The sequence below is a fragment of the Periophthalmus magnuspinnatus genome, chromosome 5 (assembly GCF_009829125.3).
Source record: "Periophthalmus magnuspinnatus isolate fPerMag1 chromosome 5, fPerMag1.2.pri, whole genome shotgun sequence".
Taxonomy (NCBI): domain Eukaryota; kingdom Metazoa; phylum Chordata; class Actinopteri; order Gobiiformes; family Gobiidae; genus Periophthalmus; species Periophthalmus magnuspinnatus.
The window spans coordinates 21,648,798-21,667,977 of NC_047130.1; the positions used below are offsets into that span (position 1 = coordinate 21,648,798).

Below are 19,180 nucleotides of genomic sequence, written 5' to 3' on the forward strand. Positions count from 1 at the left end.
ACAATATGGTTAAAAAAAACATTAACTGCAATAAATAAATAGCAGAATGCAACCCTTACGTAATTAGTTTGTATCTATAATAACTCATAAAAGTTTATAATTCAACACTCTTCAGCTCAAATCTTACAGTACAAAAAATAACAAAAACTTTCCCACTAGTGCAAAGAAAATGTACCCATAATAAGTACTGACCCCTAAAAAGTATTCTTTCATCCATCCTGTATTGAATGATGAAGCGATATTATATAACACTCAGCATTCTTTGTTTATTCGATCATTTTAATTTGCAGTAATAGTTTCTGTCATTGCTATCACACTTAGGCCTATTTATACTACTTAATTGTAGTTCCTTATCTCTTCCAGATTGTAGACAGTCACACAGTCCGCGCTCAGACAGCTTTCATCTAGTATGGCAGGTGTTGCTACAATTTTTGCATATACTCCTATAACCAAGGTTATTATAAAAGTTTTACATATTAAACACCTAAAATGGGTTGTCTTGTCAGGAGATGTGTGTGCTCTGCCTGGAATCTCTCGTTTTAACTTTTAACTTTAGCATTAATGAATAACGCCTGTACATTTAATGCCATACTGTGGAACATTCAAGATAAAGTAATAAAACAACCAATAACAGATGAAACAGCACATCCCCATGGAGACAAGCAAGTGACATCATCAGCCCACAGTAAAAATGCATGTTGTCAAGGTATTTTTACGCAAGAAAAACACCTGTAAATGAATAAATAAAGACATAAACGTTTGTGACAGCATAAAACATGGAACACAAACTCTTTTAATGTTAATTTTACAATGATTATTTATGATTATTTATGTTTTGATTTGTTGTATTGTGATTTTAATGTGTTTCTTAAGCACTTTGAATTACTTTGTGTACGAATTGTGGTTTACAAATAAACTTGCCTTGCCAAATGAATCACTCTAAACCAGTGGTTCTTAACCTTGTTGGAGGTACTGAACCCCACCAGTTTCATATGTACATTCACCGAACCCTTCTTTATTGAAAAATAAAATATAATTTTTTTCAAATTCAAGACATATGTATGTTTTACTGGTGCACAAAATGAACCGTGTATTAACATCACTGTGTTCAAAGAATAAAACCAATACAATGCATGAACTCACAACAAATTACATACATACCTTTTTACAAAGACATGACCTTTTTTAATACTACCACACTGAAATGATTTTATTTTTTAACCTTATGTATTCCAATAATGAACTTATTGTATTTGTGGTATTTATTATTTTTAACATTTTAACACACACCCATCACCTAATTTCCATCAGGCTACAATAATAATGAATATTTACTGCAAATCAGTGTGACTTCTGCTGTTGCCTTTGAGAGACAAGTTCAGAAATGCAAGGCTTCAGCTTGGCAAGTGCCACTCTCATGTAATTTTCACAGCAAAGTCTGTTCCTTTTCTTCGTTTTTATGTCTTTTATGTTTTTATGCTGTTAGAACAGCTCATTTAAGTTGGGCGGGGGCCAAATATGGCCCTCAGACCAATTTTTCGAGGCCCTTAAGTCCATCCATCCATCCATTTTCTTCCGCTTATCCGGGGCCGGGTCGCGGGGGCAGCAGTCTAAGCAGGGACTCCCAGACTTCCCTCATCCCAGACACGTCCTCCAGCTCCTCCAGTGGGACCCCAAGGTGTTCCCAGGCCAGAGAGACAGAGTCCCTCCAGTGTGTCCTGGGTCTTCCCCGGGGCCTCCTCCCGGTGGGACATGCCCAGAACACCTCCCTAGGGAGGCGTCCAGGAGGCATCCTGAACAGATGCCCTAGCAACCTCAGCTGGCTCCTCTCGACGTGTAGGAGCAGCGGCTCTACTTCAGGCTCCTCCCGTATGACTGAGCTCCTCACCCTATCCCTAAGGCACTCTAGGCCCTTAAGTTTCCAGGTGAATTGGCCGATATTACCTTAAACAGTGCTTTTTATTGTACATTTCTGAAAATCAACTTTAACAAACCCATTGTCCCACTGAGGATGTAAGCATGAATAAATGTCTAGTGGTTCAGTCTAACTGTAATAATGACGCAGATTTGAAGTATTCACTGTATTGGTGACCAGTCTATGGCCCTCAGTCAACCCTCAGCTTTGTCTGTGTTTTTATATGTGGCCCTTGATGAGAAAAGTTTGGACACCCCTGCTCTTAGCACTCCATGGAGACAAGCAAGTTCAAAATTACTCATCATTACAAAAAACAAACAGTGAACCTTTACATATGCTGTTTATCTATCTATCTATCTATCTATCTATCTATCTATCTATCTATCTATCTATCTATCTATCTATCTATCTATCTATCTATCTATCTATCTATCTATCTATCTATCTATCTATCTATCTATCTATCTATCTATCTATCTATCTATCTATCTATCTATCTATCTATCTATCTATCTATCTATCTTTATTCATACAGGGGAACCCAATGAAAGGGCTCTTGGGCTCTCTTTTTCATAGGCGTTCTGGTTAAACTACAATACAAACACAAAAACAAAAAAACAAACAAGTCCACACAAAACATTAAAAACAGGAGCCGGTGTGTGCATAAAAGTTTGTTATCAGATTATTAAATTGCGACTGTGTCACCAACGTATCCAGTTTTGCTTTTCATTGACCTGTAAAATATATTGTAAACCGAATAATTAGCTTTTATTAATTAAACTGTCTCTCTCTCTGGCTGCTGTGGTGCGCGCCTCCGCCACCACATACTCTGGTGCGTCTATTTCCTGTGCGCGCTCCCGGCACCGGCACATTCGCTGCACGATGGCCGAGGGAGGCGGACCTGAGGCGGGCAGCGCGGCGGACTCGGACACGGAGCCGGTAGCTGCCCAAGCCCCATCGCCTTCTCCTGAAAACCAAAAACAGACTATCGGGTCACTTTTAAAAACCACCCTGCGGAAAGGTGACGAATGGTACGGATCTTAAACACTATCATTAGCCCAGTGTTTCAGTTAGCATTAGCCGGCGAGCTAAGTTGTACCAAACAGGAAATGCTAGCATGCTAACTACGGTTTTGGATTGGCATCGGGTGGTGTTATGCTACTGGCAGTTGGCAAGCTAATGTATCAGTGGATAGCAGGCTAGTAGCACTACATTTCACTTTCATTTCTGCTTAAATGGTTGCATAATCCCAAAAAGGAGTGTACATTTAACATATGAGATAAACGTTACTCTTCACCTGCCTCTATTGAAGTTCCATAGCTTTAACGTTTTAAGTTTTACTTGCTAGGCCTTTATAATGTCAAGTTAGCTGGCACAGGGTGATATGGTTGATACTTGATTGACAGTGCAGGCCCAGTGAGATCTTGATAGTCAAACCGGTTTCTTGTAAATCGGTACAACTATCAGGAACTCGCACGGCACATTAAGTTTCATTTTAACGTCACTGAATGAGCTACTGGTTGTCAAGTCAACGGAGGTGGCTTACATAGTTTTGCAAAACGCAGACCAAAGCTTTGTGATGTTGAAACTAAATTAGTGTTTGGACTATATTAGCTCTGCCCTCTGTGTAAATTGTGCACCAATGTTAAATGTTTAATCTTAGTAAGCTCGTGAGAAAAGTTGATGCGTAGTGCCAAGTCAACAATAACACACTTAACGCTGCATTCAGTCATTACACATGGGTAGTAGTAGTAAATAACATATAAAGTTTATTTTTTTCACTATGACAATACAAATTCCATCTGCCCAGTTTTCCAGAATTCCATAAACACATGATTTAATGTGTAATTCTATGAAACCAAGCTCATTAACTAAATAAGATTCTGTCTGGGATCGGATTAAGTTGGGCCAGTTTGCTGTAACTATATATGGGATTTGTTTTGGAAAGTGCTGTTGGCTGTGGAGATTTCTCTTCCCTTCACATTTTATTGTAGCACAGTAACTGGGAGAAAGGACATTGGGACATTTTCTCAGTAATAATTCTGTTTTAGGTATCTTATCGACAGCCGGTGGTTCAAACAATGGAAGAAGTATGTAGGGTTTGACAGCTGGGACATGTACAATGTCGGAGAACCCAGCCTCTACCCAGGACCTATTGATAACTCTGGGTTGTTCTCAGGTAAAACATATTCATATTTACAAAGTCCAAAAAATTTTGTTAGAAGTAACAAAAACTTAATCCAAACCTAAAACCTGTGTGTTGTGTTTTAGACCAGGATACTCAGGCCCTGAAGGAACACCTTATCGATGAGCTGGACTATGTCCTTGTTCCTACTGAGGCCTGGAACAAACTGGTCAGCTGGTATGGTTGTCTCGAGGGCCAGAGACCCATCGTTAGAAAGGTAAAGGAAAACTCAGATCTCTTTCAAAAACAGAACGTCTCCAGCTTTGCATCACTGTCACGTTTTGTCTGTCCACAGGTGGTTGAACATGGCATGTTTGTCAAACATTGTAAAGTGGAAGTTTATCTGCTGGAACTAAACTTATGTGAGAACGACAATATGGAGAATGTTGTCACACGGCATTTCAGTAAAGCTGATACTATAGGTATGGACTGTTTGTTTATTTCTAACTCTAAACAAATATCCTGTTTTCTAAATGTCACATGTGTTTTGCAGATACTATAGAGAAGGAGATGAGGACGTTGTTTAATATCCCTTCAGAGAAGGAGACGCGGCTGTGGAACAAATACATGAGTAACACGTACGAGCAGCTGAACAAGCCAGACAGCACCGTACAGGACGCAGGGCTCTTCCAGGGACAGGTGGAGAAACACCACTCAACATCCAATTACCTTCTGTCTGATACTTTTTGGTTTTATGGCATTTCACAAACTATCGGACTGTCATTTGTTTTTGCTATTCAGTACAAATTGCATGAATATTACTGCTTTATTACACATGTATTATTCAAACTGTTGCTTGGTGATTAATTATATAAATATTTCTGGAAGCATATTGTACTTACGAACATACTAGCCTTTTACTGGGACCTTATCTCAATAGACTGTTGCTGTATTAATCTTAATTTGTTTCTACAGGTTCTTGTAATTGAACGCATGAATGAGGATGGCACATGGCCTCGACAAGCATCTCATCCCAAGTAACTTTTTAAAAAATTATTATTATTTCTGCAAAAAGCGTTCTACTATTCTACTATGTCGAATTATTTTTTATTTTTTTCATTACTAGATCAAGTACAACAGCATCCAGGAACTTCACTACCTCTCCAAAGCTCTCCTCCAGCTCCTCTGCCAGTGCCTCGTCCACAGTCACCAATGGGGACAGCAGCAGTAGCAGCAGCAGTACTGGATACACACTCAACAACAGTGCCTCCTCTGGCAACAGGCAGGACTTTTAAGACTGAAGGATTTATGGCCTTGTGTGGTGAAAGCAAAATCTCATAAGTGAACTGCTTTGTCCACAGATTGGGGGGCTACAGTTCATACAGTTCCTCTTATAACTACAGAGACTCACAGTCCCAGCCCGGCCTCTGTGGCCTCAGTAATCTGGGTAATACGTGCTTTATGAACTCAGCACTGCAGGTAAATATGAATACATCAGGTACTTAGTAGGGCAGCACAATATTACAATTACAGTACTGTGGTATAACTGTTTCAAAAGCATTTTATCATAAATAATGCTATCTTTTGCAGACAAAATTGCATGGAATTAAAATGCACAAAAAATAAAGTAAATTCAACCAGTCTTATTTTTTGTAGTCAACTAATGTCTAGTCAAAGCTATTATATTTGGGATTTGTTAACCAGTGAAACCATTATCTCTTGTGCCTTCCAAATTGTTTACAAAATTTGACCAAATTAGGATTTAAAAATGCTGACTGAAGATCAGAGAATATTAGATAATATAAAAACTATTTTTCGACAAATATTCATGTGCCATTTTTGTTTAACAACAGCATTGTCTTTGTTATTATTTTCATGAAGTACTTCTAAAATTGAAGCTACAGAAGAATTTGTAAACAAACCAGTTCAATCTTAAAATAAACCAGAGCTGAAGTCAAAATACATCTCATTTGATCACTGTCACTGTGGCTTTATTTCTGTATCTTGCTACTATAGCATTTAAATAATGTTATATTAAAATAAACACTTTTTTTTCCCCCCTCCAGTGCCTGAGTAATGCATCCCCGCTCACGGAGTATTTCCTGAATGACCAGTACGAGGCAGAGATTAACCGGGAGAACCCTCTTGGAATGAGGGGCGAGATTGCAGAGGCTTATGCTGATTTAGTGAAGCAGATGTGGCTTAGTCGGAGCAGTTATGTTGCCCCACGGACCTTCAAAGTAAGTTCATTTGTTGTGCATTTAAGCACTAATTATTCATAATATTGCATTAAAGAGGGAGTATTATGTATAATCGTTTTTTTTGTTTTATACCATGTTATAACGTTGTTCCCTTCTCAAAAACATGCCTGAAAAGGTTTTAGATGCCAACCGTGCAGGTTTGAGTATTTTAGCGATATCTCCCAGGCCCTATTCGAACCCTCCTTATGGTTATCTGTAAGATTCCGTTCGATGCTCCCACATGACTATTGTCCATAAATATACAAAACATGATACAAAACTGTACACAGCAACTTGACAAACCTGATAAGATGTGCAGTAATTTCATAGCAGGTTGTTGTGATAACGCTCTGAAGGGGGAGTGACTTCTGGGAATACAGCATTTTCAAAGCAATGCGAGGTAACTGTGTTCAAATTATGTGATGTGTGTGCAGTTAATGCACTACAGAAGTAAAATACCCCTTCTCTAAAAAACAAACCATAGTGGGAATGTGCTGATGGAAGATGATGTGACACTGTTTAAATTTTACCAGCATTTTTTTTGTTCAACTGGCTTGACTGCTTTAAGTGGTTTCAACCACTTCCTAGTTTTGCTTTACTTTTGGACTGTTTTTGGGATGACTTGTCCATCTGTCTGTTACCATTAAAGAAAAAATATTTTGCATTAGTATTTTTCCCTAGATAAAAACAAATGCAAATTTGCTACAGTGAAGTGCCTCTCTGAAGAAGGCAGGGCCAGGAGCAGAAAATTAGTTCTGTGATTTTGAACTGGAAGTCTATGGACCAGTTGTTTCAGATCAGTATTATGGTTTATGCACTACTTGTATAATAGTTAAGCCTTATCTCTACATACCAGGAAAAAGCATATGAGCATATATTGAGGACATCGTTTGATATTTCTCTCCAGACCCAGGTTGGCCGGTTCGCCCCCCAGTTTTCAGGGTACCAGCAGCAAGACTCCCAGGAGCTGCTGGCGTTTCTTCTGGACGGGCTTCATGAAGATCTGAACAGAGTCAAGAAGAAGCCCTACCTGGCCCTGAGAGACGCGGAAGGACGCCCCGATGAGGTCCTACAATACATTATTATTACAGTATGGGAAATAGTTAGTGCTTCCTCTTGATAGGGTTGCAGTGACTAATTTGAATAACTGTGACTAGTCAACTATTAAAATAATAATTAGCTGGATTATGCAGACCCTTAAATTAAAATACAGGCCAAAATACCTGTATTTAGTGGAATAGAAATAATCGTTGACTAATCGACTACTAAAATAATCGTTTGTGGCTTGGTGTGCAAAAGATGTTTTCAGAAATGGTTCATTCATACCCAGCTGTTTCTATTATAAATGGGGAAAACTTAATCTTTTCAAATGCTGTAAGTTTCTTCAACATAAGATAGCAGAAAATTTGAACAAAGAGAGATATTCAGATGCAAAATGAGCTTTGCATATACAGAAAGTGTTTTTATTCAAAATGGTTATAAGGGATACCTTTTACCCTTAACAAAAAAAAAATCATAAATATACAGAGGACACAAAAGGATGGTGTTTTGTGTGCTTCAGTTCTACATTTTATTCAACAGATTGTTGCTAAGGAAGCCTGGACTAACCACCGGTTGCGGAATGACTCCATAATTGTAGACATTTTCCACGGCCTGTTCAAATCTACTCTGGTGTGTCCCGAGTGCTCCAAGGTGTCAGTAACTTTTGACCCCTTCTGCTACCTCACACTGCCTCTGCCCATGAAGAAGGACCGCACCATGGAGATCTTCCTTGTGCGCTCTGATCCCCAGTCCAGACCCACACAGGTGAGACACATGCAGCGAATGGGGAGTTATGATTTACTCTTTTATTCTTGAATATATTCTGGTAGTCATACAAAATAAACATTATTTTATGTTTTTTATCATCAGTCAATTGCTTAATGGTCCCATATTACACAAAATGGATTCTTGTGAGCTTTAAGCCATGTTCTAATGTTGTTACTGCATCAAAAACATACCTGGAGTTGCGTTTTGTTTTAACTCAAACATTCACACATTTTTGATTAATCCACATTGTATTATTAATCTGTCTACATCTCCAAAGCTCAAAATACTCTGTTCCACCTTGAGATATCATGTAGTGGTTGTTTTCAAGTTACACTTACTCATCCTTAGTTCAGTAGAAATGGGCAATTCTAGGGCTGAACTAATCCAAATGATTCTAGTGAAGGTGTATGGAGTTTAAAAACACAGTGGAGCACCTCCTATATAACATCACAAGATTGAGGGTTTACTGAGAAAATAACTGAGCCTAAATATCCAGCATTTGTGGGTTGAACAGTGTGAATGAAACAAAACAACTCCAGGTATGTGTATGATGAGGAAACAGCATTATAACATAGATCAGAACATGGTGTAATATGTGCCCTTTAACATAATCCAATAATATTGCATACTTTTTTTATTTTTACATAAGAATGTGTTTTTGTTTTATTGATTTTTACAGTAATAAACAGATGTAAACATCCAAGGACAACTTTATTTTTTTTTTGACTTCTCCAACCTTGGCACATTTTAGTTCATGTACCATGTTCTTACAAGTTCAATTCTCTTTTCAGTACCGTGTGATAGTCCCCAAACTGGGCACTGTGGCAGACCTGTGCAGCGCCTTGTCCAAACTCTGTGGCTTCCCTCCTGAAAATGTGAGTATTTGTTTATTATCGAGTACAGGCATTATTTTGACAACATTACCTCAGTCATCCATGGATTTCAGAACGGTGAAAAGTTTGGACCTTTGACATAATAGTTTGCTTTGACAGGACAGGAAGCTGAACCCTATGAATTGTAACGCTAAGTTCTGTCTTTGCAGATGGTGGTGGCAGACGTTTACAATCATAGGTTCCATAAAATCTACAGACGAGATGATGGACTCAATCAAATAATGGAGAAGGATGACATCTTTGTGTGAGTAATACTAACGATTAATATTACTAAAACTTACTTGTTTAGAAAATACCATTCCTTTCACATAAGGTGCATTTGTTGGTTGAATTGATTAAATGAACTTATACCCTGGATAAGTTAGATGCTTAGCTGAGAATAGATGGTAGTAGAACTTGCTCTAAAAAAGCAAGGAATGAATGCACTGGAACAATATAATGCATTATAAAGCAGAAAATATAAGTTTAATTGTACAAGTATGCAAAAGTAAATATAAAAATGCATACAAAAATAGTAACCCTACCGTGTTTTATGTAAATGTTTTGTTTATATCTTGTTTTGCTCTCCCTCCCTCCTGTAGTTGACACACGTTCTTAAAATTACAGGATTCTTGTATTAGTTTATTAGTTCATCTCTCAAATGATAATGCTCATGGAGTTGTTTACAATGTGCACTCTGAACAGAATCCTACTTTTTATACATATATTGAAGTTATACAGTTGCAATCGCAATAAAACCCCATTTTGATTTTCCCCCTGAAGTTATGAAGTCTTATTGTACAATTCTACAAAGCAAAAATATATATTAATATCCATGTGTCAGTATATTTGTAAATGTTGTATTAACCCTCTCTTGCAGGTATGAGGTGCAGGAGGAGGACAGCGAGCACATGAACCTGCCGGTGTACTTCAGGGAGCGTCACTCGAAACAGTCCAGTGGCTCCTCCAGCACCATGTTGTTCGGACAGCCCCTGCTCCTCACCGTGCCCCGACACAACCTCAACGCTGATCTGCTCTACCATAGGATCATGGAGAGGATCGGGTACGGCTGCCTACTACCCAACTGCTGTGTTGAAATAATGAAAAAATGCGGCTTTTACATACATACATAATCTATTTTTATGTTTATAATTCCAATATTTATAGTTTTTTAAAACAGACTTATTCTGCAAAATCGACTTTAGTTATCCTCAACATTTACCCCCCTCAACATTTACTCACCCAAAGTTGTATTTGGTGTGATTTGTGCATGTTTGAGCTTATTTTTAAGATGCTATTTTGCAGATCAACCCCTGTTTTCACCGCCACCGGTATACCCCCTCTGCCCTGTACATGTGTCATTCTCCAATTTTATTTTGCTAAACGATGATACGCGTAGGATTTGGTAGCGTCGCGTAGGCATTTGGGAAAAATGAATTTTAAAATCCTTGACGTTTTAGCGTGATGTGCAGCTATCCATCAAAGATACCGACTGCTGCATGGCTATTGTTGTGATGATGTTTACGGCGACATCAGCTTCATATAACAGTTTAAAATATGCCAATTATAACATGATGATCCATGGGTATCAAGTAAACACAAGCGCAAAAGCTCTTCTTTAATATATAGAACAAAAATAGGAGGCCATGATTCCATGGAAAGCTGGTGCATTTTCCCACTTTTTATAGATTACAAACTGTGTTAACTATGTTGCAACGTTTGCATGCCTTATTACTTGACTTCTTTACATGGACCTGGTAGAACTTATAATAAATTGACTATAAAGAAAGTTCTTTACAATTTACGTAATGATCTATTGTGAGATGCAGAAATTATAGACTGTGCTATTTCTGTGCAAAAGACCTGTAATCTTGGGATTTGTAACAGTATATTTGTTTTTTTGCAGCCGGTATGTGAAGCCAGTGCAGAGTGCCAGTGTTGAGAGCAGAGCCTCAGCCTCAGCCTCAGCCACTCTGAGCAGCAGCAGCCAGGCCCCGGAGTGCTCCTCATCTGCAGTGGATCCTGGACTGGACTCTGGTATGAGCCCTGGTCTAGACTCTGATCCAAACCCCGGGGCCAGTGGCTGTGGCAGTCCCCTCTCTGACGGAGCTTCCTGTAGTGCCAGCTCCAGTAACGGCACCAACCACTCTGCCCCCTGCACCGAGACCAACGGCATGTACGACGGTGAGGAGTCCAGGGTTCAACTGCACTTACTCATGCAGTACATTTTCAATTAACTGTTGAGTGTTAAAAAGCCTCCATTAAATCGATTTATTATTGTCAAAGTTTAAAGCAAAAATTCCAGAATCCAGGAAGTGGCTCGACCTCTGGACTCCTTTGAAAAAGAGACTCTCAGTGGGACTTTCCTGGTTCAATAAAGGTTAAAGAAAAAAATAAAGAAAAGCTATACTGATACCAGTTAAAAGCTTGGGTTGTTAACAGAGAATAGCCTGACATTTTCTATATGTTTTTTGGTTATTTTAAACAGCACTTTAATATATTTTAAACAAATAAATATTATGGTAAATAAGGTTGAAATCAATTTTAGAATGCGGGGAACCATTTTAAACACATAATACCCTTCATTTTGGGAAGCATTCTTGGCATCCTTAATTTAAAGTTTTAATTTTAAAGTTTTGGTTGATTCAGGTGAGGAGGAGGCCATGGACCACCAGCAGAGCCCTGAGCCAGACCACGGGCAGTCTGAGGAAGAGGAGGAGGCGTCCGAGCTGGAGAACGGGACAAAAGCAGAAAAAACAAACTCTTCGTCACCAGCGAAACTCTTCACTTTCAGCATCGTCAACTCCTACGGAACGGCCAACATCAGCCCGCTGCCCTGTGACGGGAACCTGCTCAAACTCAACCGTAAGTTAAACATAAATATGCGGAAGAAGGGGGGATTGTGTTCTATTATTTGATAGGGCTGTAGTACTTTAATCAATTAATCGGTCGATGGTGTCTTAGTCAAGAAAAGTTTGTATTTGTCAACTAATAATTTTATTTACTTTAAAATGATTTATATGGGACGACAGTAGAAGAAGTTAGTGAGTTAGCTTAATATTTAGTTTTGGAATTTATATGTAAAAAGGCTAGTTAAACTCAGAAGTTTAATTTGTCATCAACTCCTGTGGTTGTGAGTGCAGTTTGGGTCAGATACACAGAAATACATGATAGGCCTAGTGGCAAAAGCTCTCAAAACTGTCACAATAACAAATTTTACAGCATATAATATTGTACAGGAGAACATTATGATAAACAATAATATTGAAACTACTTTATGGCACTGAGACAATAACAATAAAACAGGATAATCCTAAACGTTTTTTTTAAAATACAGTATCATTAAAAACCATGAGATACAGCAAAGAAATAACAGAAAGAACCAATAATTAGTCCTGGAAGTTCCTTTTTCATCCCTCTACAGCTCAATTCTTAGGGTATTACATAAATACTAGACCCCCCTCCTATTTTCAACAAAAATATGCACACAATAAATATTGAGCGCGAAAATATATTGTTCCAGCTTTCATGTATTGAACGTAAGTATGCACAATAATGTAGTAGTTTAATACTTAAGCCATCTACTTATAGAGATACAGAATTGGAGAAATGCAACCTCCCTTCCCTCTCTTACCATCTCCCTCCTCCTCTGTAAAAGGGACTTGTAGATCGTCTTTTGGCTGCATGCCACATTACAGTACAGTGATTAAATTGTATGACATGATTGGCTTTGAGGTTTTTTTTTTTTTTTTTTTTTTTTGAAGATTTGAGAGAGCTTTTGAGAAGCTTGAGGAGACTGATCAGCTAATGACAATAAGGCAAATAATTTATCTGAAAGTTAATAAACCTTAAGTTATAAAAATATTTAGCCAAAGTTTAGGTTTTAAAAATCATTCCTTCAAGAATATTTAATGGTATGTAATTTGTATTCTCTTGCAGCACATTCCACGGTGGCTATCGACTGGGACACTGAATCCAAAAAACAGTGCTACGACGAACAGGAGGCCGAGGTCAGAACAGTAACCTCCATAACTTTTGCAGTTTGTTCATATTTTGTTATGTAAGTATGTTTACCTTTGTGCAAATATTTAAATGGATAGGCCTATGAGAAGCACGAGAGCATGCTGCAGCCCCAGAAGAAGAAGGCCACTGTGGCTCTGAGAGAATGTATCGAACTGTTCACCACCATGGAGACGCTCGGGGAACACGACCCATGGTAACCAGCAAGAAAACAAAATCATACATCAACAAAATATTTGAGTTTATTTGTAATGGACTAAATAAGACTTAATTCTAGACCGCAAGGGGTGATGTAGGGATTAAAAGGGCTGTTTTTATTTCCATGTTGTAGAGTAATATTAGCTTTTGACCCAATAAAGATATATGTAAAATCAGTTCTTGGGGTAAAAAAAAGTTTTGTCTGGTCAGGAGGAGAGGACTGATGCAGACTGTTTTTAAGACTGTAAAAGTCAGTTTCATGGCCTTTAAGTCAATGTAAAACTACACCAGAATAGGTGTGGTTATTGCAAAGTTGGTCACAATTTACCCAAGTCACTGCTTGTGCCTCAGTGGCTGCTCTTCATCGAATCTCTGCAGCCCAGAGGAGAGGACAGTCAAATGGGACTTTTACACAACAGTCACTGGGGCATGAACAAAGCAAAAAACAAAGGGCAAACCCACGTACCACACCGCATGTGGTACCTTTACTGAAGTACCACTGTAAATGGCACTGCTAACTGGCACAGAGGCTTTTACTTCTGTTAAACATATATATTTGCACATATAGATTTGAAAAATGTGTCTTTACCATAGGTATTGTCCCACATGTAAGAAGCACCAACAGGCCACAAAGAAGTTTGACCTTTGGTCTCTGCCCCGGATCCTTGTGGTGCATCTGAAGCGCTTCTCTTATAACCGCTGCTGGAGGGACAAGCTCGACACCGTGGTGGATTTCCCCATCAGGTCAGTGCACTCATACTCAGGGCACTGCCCAAATGAAGTACAGTTTCCATAGTCCCTTTGGCTAATCAAGTGGGATTCTTGATAGTTTGTTTGGCTCTGATTCATTCGAATCAGAAAAGCCTCTGTCTGCGTTGTTGAGCCTGGGTCTGTCTGTGTCTCGTTCACAAAGCTTTTTCTCCATCACCAGTGCGTCTCATAGTCCTCAGTGTTTTTAGGCACAAATCAAAGAAAAGACCAACACGCTCGTATATAGCACCAGGGAAGGGAGCGTGTGCATATTCTCAGGGCACGGTCTTCTTGAAGTTTGTTGATCAGCTAATGGACTCTCACGTGACTCATGATGCGCGGTGTATGTAAACACAACTAAATCTAATCTGTTTTAGTATATCTATATACTAAAACTGTGGCTGAAGGAAAACCAGGTCTGTGAGCACCTTTAGCTGCTTTTATTGTATTTTTGTAATGTCTATGTTGTATTTGTTGTCTGTGTACCTGCCTAGCGACAACAGATGGAAATTAGTATTTTTTGCTATAATCTGGCATATTTACACTGTGTTTACAGATGTTCATTAATATGCGCTGTCCCTATCAAATTAATACATAAATATTGTGCACAGGGGTTGGACCACAGAGCCACTAATGTGTGTGAAAACAATCTAAAACACCATATTCTTCCAAAAGAATAACATTTTCAATAGAAAATATATGATTAAGCTTAAAGCCACTCAAATGCGGCTGACTTGATGCATTAATGTTTAACTTAATTGTTGTATATTCCTTCGCTGCATGTTGAAGTGTGTATTCAATAGTTAAAACAGTATTAAACAGGAAATAAGCCAAGTATGTCTTTTGAGGAACTTGGCTCCCTGACAGTGGTCTAAAATAACATTGTTTTGATTAGCCCTGACATGAGGAATTGATTTCTTGATATAGGAAGTGAATGTTTACAGTGTAACTGTCCATATTAAATTTCTTTTCTCTCTCAGGGACTTGAACATGTCGGAGTTTGTGTGCGACCCAAAAGCTGGACCCTACATCTATGACCTCATCGCAGTATCCAACCACTACGGCGGCATGGGAGGGGGGCACTGTAAGTCAGGAGGGGTCTATCTGCATTTGCAAGACTTTTGTTTCTCTCTTTTTGTATTCTTATCTCAAAATATGCTATATCATATCCTAATATTATTTCCATTCCTGGTTCCTGTATTTATCCATTTTAAACCACAATATTTACCTAAACTGACTTAATATAAATGGGTGTGGATGAGGTGTTGGTGGAAACAGGAATGACACCTGAAATACAAGACAGTAGAATATATATAGATTACTCAGGCATTCATGAATCACTCAAGTTACGTTAGTTGCGTTCTTGATGAGGCGAAACCATTGTAACATGGTCAAAGTAAATTTTGTAGAATATTCCCACTTTCCCACAACATTTACAAAGGACTTTCCCATCTGTAAACGATGAGTAGTAGTAGAAAAGCACATTATTTAGTCTTTGCTGTTAACATGTTAACTTGACTCTTCAGTTTACTGTGACTTTTGATGCTTAGTCAAACAGGACATTGTTGTGTAAAGTTACATTTAGACCTCTTGTTCCTGGAGAGTTGCTTTTTCCTGTGTGGACTGGTTCTTGCTGACCTTTGTTGATCTTCAAACAGATACAGCGTATGGCAAGAACAAGATGGACGGGAAGTGGTATTACTTTGATGACAGCAGCGTTTCGTCGGCCTCAGAGGACCAGATTGTGGTGAGTTTTTATTCTTTAATAGACAGTGCTGCGGGGCGAGTAATGTCTTAGCCTGTTGGGCAGATAATGTTCTGGGTTTAGTCATATTCAGATAATCATAAAAAAACAGTTTATAAACAATTTAAAGATTAAATGATTAGGATCAATTGAGAAACAAAACCAACCTTGGCCAATGTATTTTGACCAAAGTCTTATAAATCTTGAATCATAACCAGTACATTAAAGGTACACTATGTAAGTTTTGTTGAAGGTTCCATCACCTGGAAATGAAAACAAACATGTGGCGCACCCTCCGCTAGCAAATTTACATTAGATATTCACTTTCAAAATATGCAAATATGTTATGTAGGGACAAAACAAATGTTCTTCAAATTTGCATTTTGTTTTCATTATGCTGCAAAAATGGCCGTTCTTTATTTTCCTTCAGTGCGGACACTAGAGTCTCATTGTCTCTTTTTATTTACTACCAAACATTTAGTGATTTCTAATCTCAGAAAAACAGTGAACCAGAGCAGTAGGCTCTGCACAGCCACATGCTAGCTACCTCAATGTGTTTCAAAGCTAACAGTCATTTTTTATTAAAATTGGAAAACATAAAATAAAGAACCTATTAAAATTCAAATTAATTATATAATAATAAAGACTTTTTATTTTAATGTATGATGCCTCAAAATTAGCATTAGCTTTAGCACTGAGACATAAACATCTCTCTAAACACAGAACTGTCCTCAGGTGAAGTATTCATTTTATTTGTGTATTTTTTTTAAATGTTACAATGTGTTAAAAACTACACAGTGACATCCACCTGCAGCTCCCTGTCTGCTGTCTTATCTTTAAATATTCATTTTGCCGTGACTCAGCAAAAACTTCCATAGAGATAAAATTGGGCAGACGTAATGACGCTAACAGTGTTGCCAGGCGGTGTTGTGCAAGAACCTATTAGTGCAAACCATAAGCAAACATGGCTGAAAACATCCTCCACTATTCTCAATTTCATGTAATAGTATATATTGTGTAACAAGATCACGTAAGATACAATTGCCACAAGATTGTCCACAAATGGAACATTGTCCTGGGAGATTACATTTGGTTTGGGCAAAAAGAAGGAATAACACTTATGAGTTACTTTAGGAGAAGCTGTAGTTCAAAAAAGCTGTGCTACCATGACAACAAAAAATGGTGAGGCCAAACTTGTGACGTGCAAAATAGATTTGGTATAAATGATGTCAAAATCCTGTCTTGATCTCATAGACCCAGTCTTGTGTCTTGACATGTTTTATCCCAATAGAATAATAAACATTATGCTCTGTCCAATGACAAATGCCTTATTGTTATATGCTAACTGTTTCCATGTTTCTTCTCTCTCAGACAAAAGCGGCCTATGTGCTCTTCTATCAGCGCAGAGATGAAGAGGACTCCCCCAAACCACAGCCCTGCGCATCACTAGGGGGCGCCTCAGAGCCAACGGACGACAACATGGACACAAACTAACTTAACTGCCCTGAATGGGACGAGTGGCACTGAAAATATTATGGCAAATAGAGACTTGTACGCACACTCAAAGCTACTCTAGTGAGAATAAAGGACATCATAGACTTTGCATTATTAAATCCACCTTCCCCATGGTTTGGTTTTTGTCTCATTTGCTGAAATCTGAAACCTTGAATGGCAACCAAGAGACTTCCTCAATGCAATAGTGAGTTTGTGTATAACTGAACTCAAGTTTAGTCGGTCTCTGCTATGAAGTAACCTGAGGTGTGTCCAAGAAGTAAAGATATTTTGAAAGGAAGCAAAAAGCTGTTCTGAAGCAAGTAGAAACACCAAGATGGGATTGCAACAGCACTAATGTGTGTTGTAGATTTACGATTAAGTCAATGAACAGAGGCTAAACAAGAACTAAACCAGGATTTAAACTCTGCCATGAATCCCAACCACTACTATAAAGAACCTATGGACCACCGTTAGGACTTGGACCACAGTTTGAGAACCACAGACAGTTCCATCTACCCATTATTGTTTGGATATCTTGCTTCTTCTGGATACAAAGAGTGAAAGTTTAGTGATGAGGAATGTCACGATTATTGTCATGATTGTGAGAAGAAACCAAAACACCAGTGCAGTCCTTAATTTTCTTTCATTCAAATTCTTTAACTCATTCAAATGTTCTAAACTGCCGGATAAAAAAGCACTTTACATTGAAGTTGACATTTTGGAGTGTAGACTGATTTTAAATAGTGTTTTTGCTTTAAAATTGACAAGATAAATTATAATCCCGATTTATAGTGAACCAAAAAAATCTTTCCAAACAAGAACTACAGGAAAATTAAATTAAAGAATCAAATTACTTCCTGGACACACCTGACTTCGCTCTATTCACAAGTGCATCGTCCTCTTAAAAAAACAACAAAACAAGCCAAATGTTAAACCAAAGCTGTCCATAATATTTATTAACCTGACAGACCACTAGCTTCCTGCATAGCCTTGGATAACTAATCTAACAGTATTCTCACCGAGGAAATCATCTTGCCTTTAAAAGTACACTATGTAACTTTCATTTGGAGGATTGGCTAACTGTCTCCATGGAGATGATGGATTTTCTTGCCTGTAATGTCCCCCAGTATGGCGTTAAACTTTTCTATCTTGCTTTTATTTAATTACAGGTAGTTTTATTGTGCAGAAACACCTTGAAAAACACATTCATTCTTACTGTTAGCAGGGGTCGCCTCTCCATAGATCTGCCTGTAAATTCCCCGTCTTCGTGGATAGGTTTAATGCCATACAGTGGAACATTCCGGGCAAAGTCATAACATCTCCATAGAGACGACTTGGAACTTCCACTAGAAAAGTTACATAATGCACCTTTAAAAAAAAAAAAAAAAAAAAAGAAACTAGTCTGGAACACCAACTTGGATTTTTCCAGTAAAAAGTAATTTTAGTAGTACAGACTTGACCCACCCATGTTGTTTTTATTTATAGTACTTTGCTTGGGGCTGTCTCTAGAACCCACAACTTTATTTTATTTTTTTTAATAATTATTTTTTGCATACGCGGCCTTTGATTCCTGCAAAGAAAGGAGGCACTTTTGGAAAAATGGCTTCATAGATATATATAATTTTGATGCTTCTGGTGAAATATATAGACTATAATAATAGCTGTATGGGTCGGCCCTATAGGGTTGAATCGTACTTTTCCAGATCATTTTAATGTGTTTTTTTAAAGCATATATTTTGCTGCCTGATGAGAACTCTAGGTTGGCTTGTTCTTATAGTCTTGTACATTACCGCATTTCTGTATTGATATGGCTATGTTGTTTGATATCTTAAAGCACACTGGGTGAAAATCAAAATAAACTAGAATAAAAGTGGTGCTTTACTCATGACGGGCGTTGAATGCTGTGGAGGAGGTTCCATGATAAAGCTTTAAATGATAGACCTGAGATGTGCAGGTGAAGAAAAATAGTAATCATGTCTGGACAGTGGACGGTTGTAATTTCCATAGTGATTA

At 38.2% G+C, this 19,180-nt stretch overlaps 1 protein-coding gene across 1 annotated transcript; it reads left to right on the forward strand.

Moving 5' to 3' along the window:
• The first annotated feature begins 2,762 nt into the window (after positions 1–2,762).
• On the forward strand, positions 2,763–17,302 carry usp4 (ubiquitin specific peptidase 4 (proto-oncogene)). The gene is made up of 22 exons (XM_033965913.2): positions 2,763–2,946; positions 3,967–4,094; positions 4,187–4,317; positions 4,396–4,522; positions 4,594–4,739; positions 5,016–5,077; positions 5,167–5,322; positions 5,402–5,519; positions 6,107–6,280; positions 7,188–7,346; positions 7,862–8,086; positions 8,881–8,964; positions 9,132–9,226; positions 9,842–10,024; positions 10,868–11,145; positions 11,611–11,826; positions 12,901–12,971; positions 13,062–13,177; positions 13,774–13,923; positions 14,910–15,013; positions 15,588–15,676; positions 17,045–17,302. Exons 1-22 carry the CDS (start codon positions 2,798–2,800, stop codon positions 17,165–17,167), a joined length of 3,084 nt encoding a protein of 1,027 aa, XP_033821804.1. The 5' UTR covers positions 2,763–2,797; the 3' UTR covers positions 17,168–17,302.
• The last annotated feature ends 1,878 nt before the right edge of the window (positions 17,303–19,180 follow it).

Excerpts from the sequence above, each read along its gene's own strand:
- usp4 (XM_033965913.2), top strand. The coding sequence starts at position 2,798 with ATGGCCGAGGGAGGCGGACCTGAGGCGGGCAGCGCGGCGGACTCGGAC. Across the intron at positions 8,965-9,131 it reads GTGGCTTCCCTCCTGAAAAT|ATGGTGGTGGCAGACGTTTA; the intron begins GTGAGTATTTGT and ends CTGTCTTTGCAG. Across the intron at positions 9,227-9,841 it reads GAGAAGGATGACATCTTTGT|GTATGAGGTGCAGGAGGAGG; the intron begins GTGAGTAATACT and ends CCTCTCTTGCAG.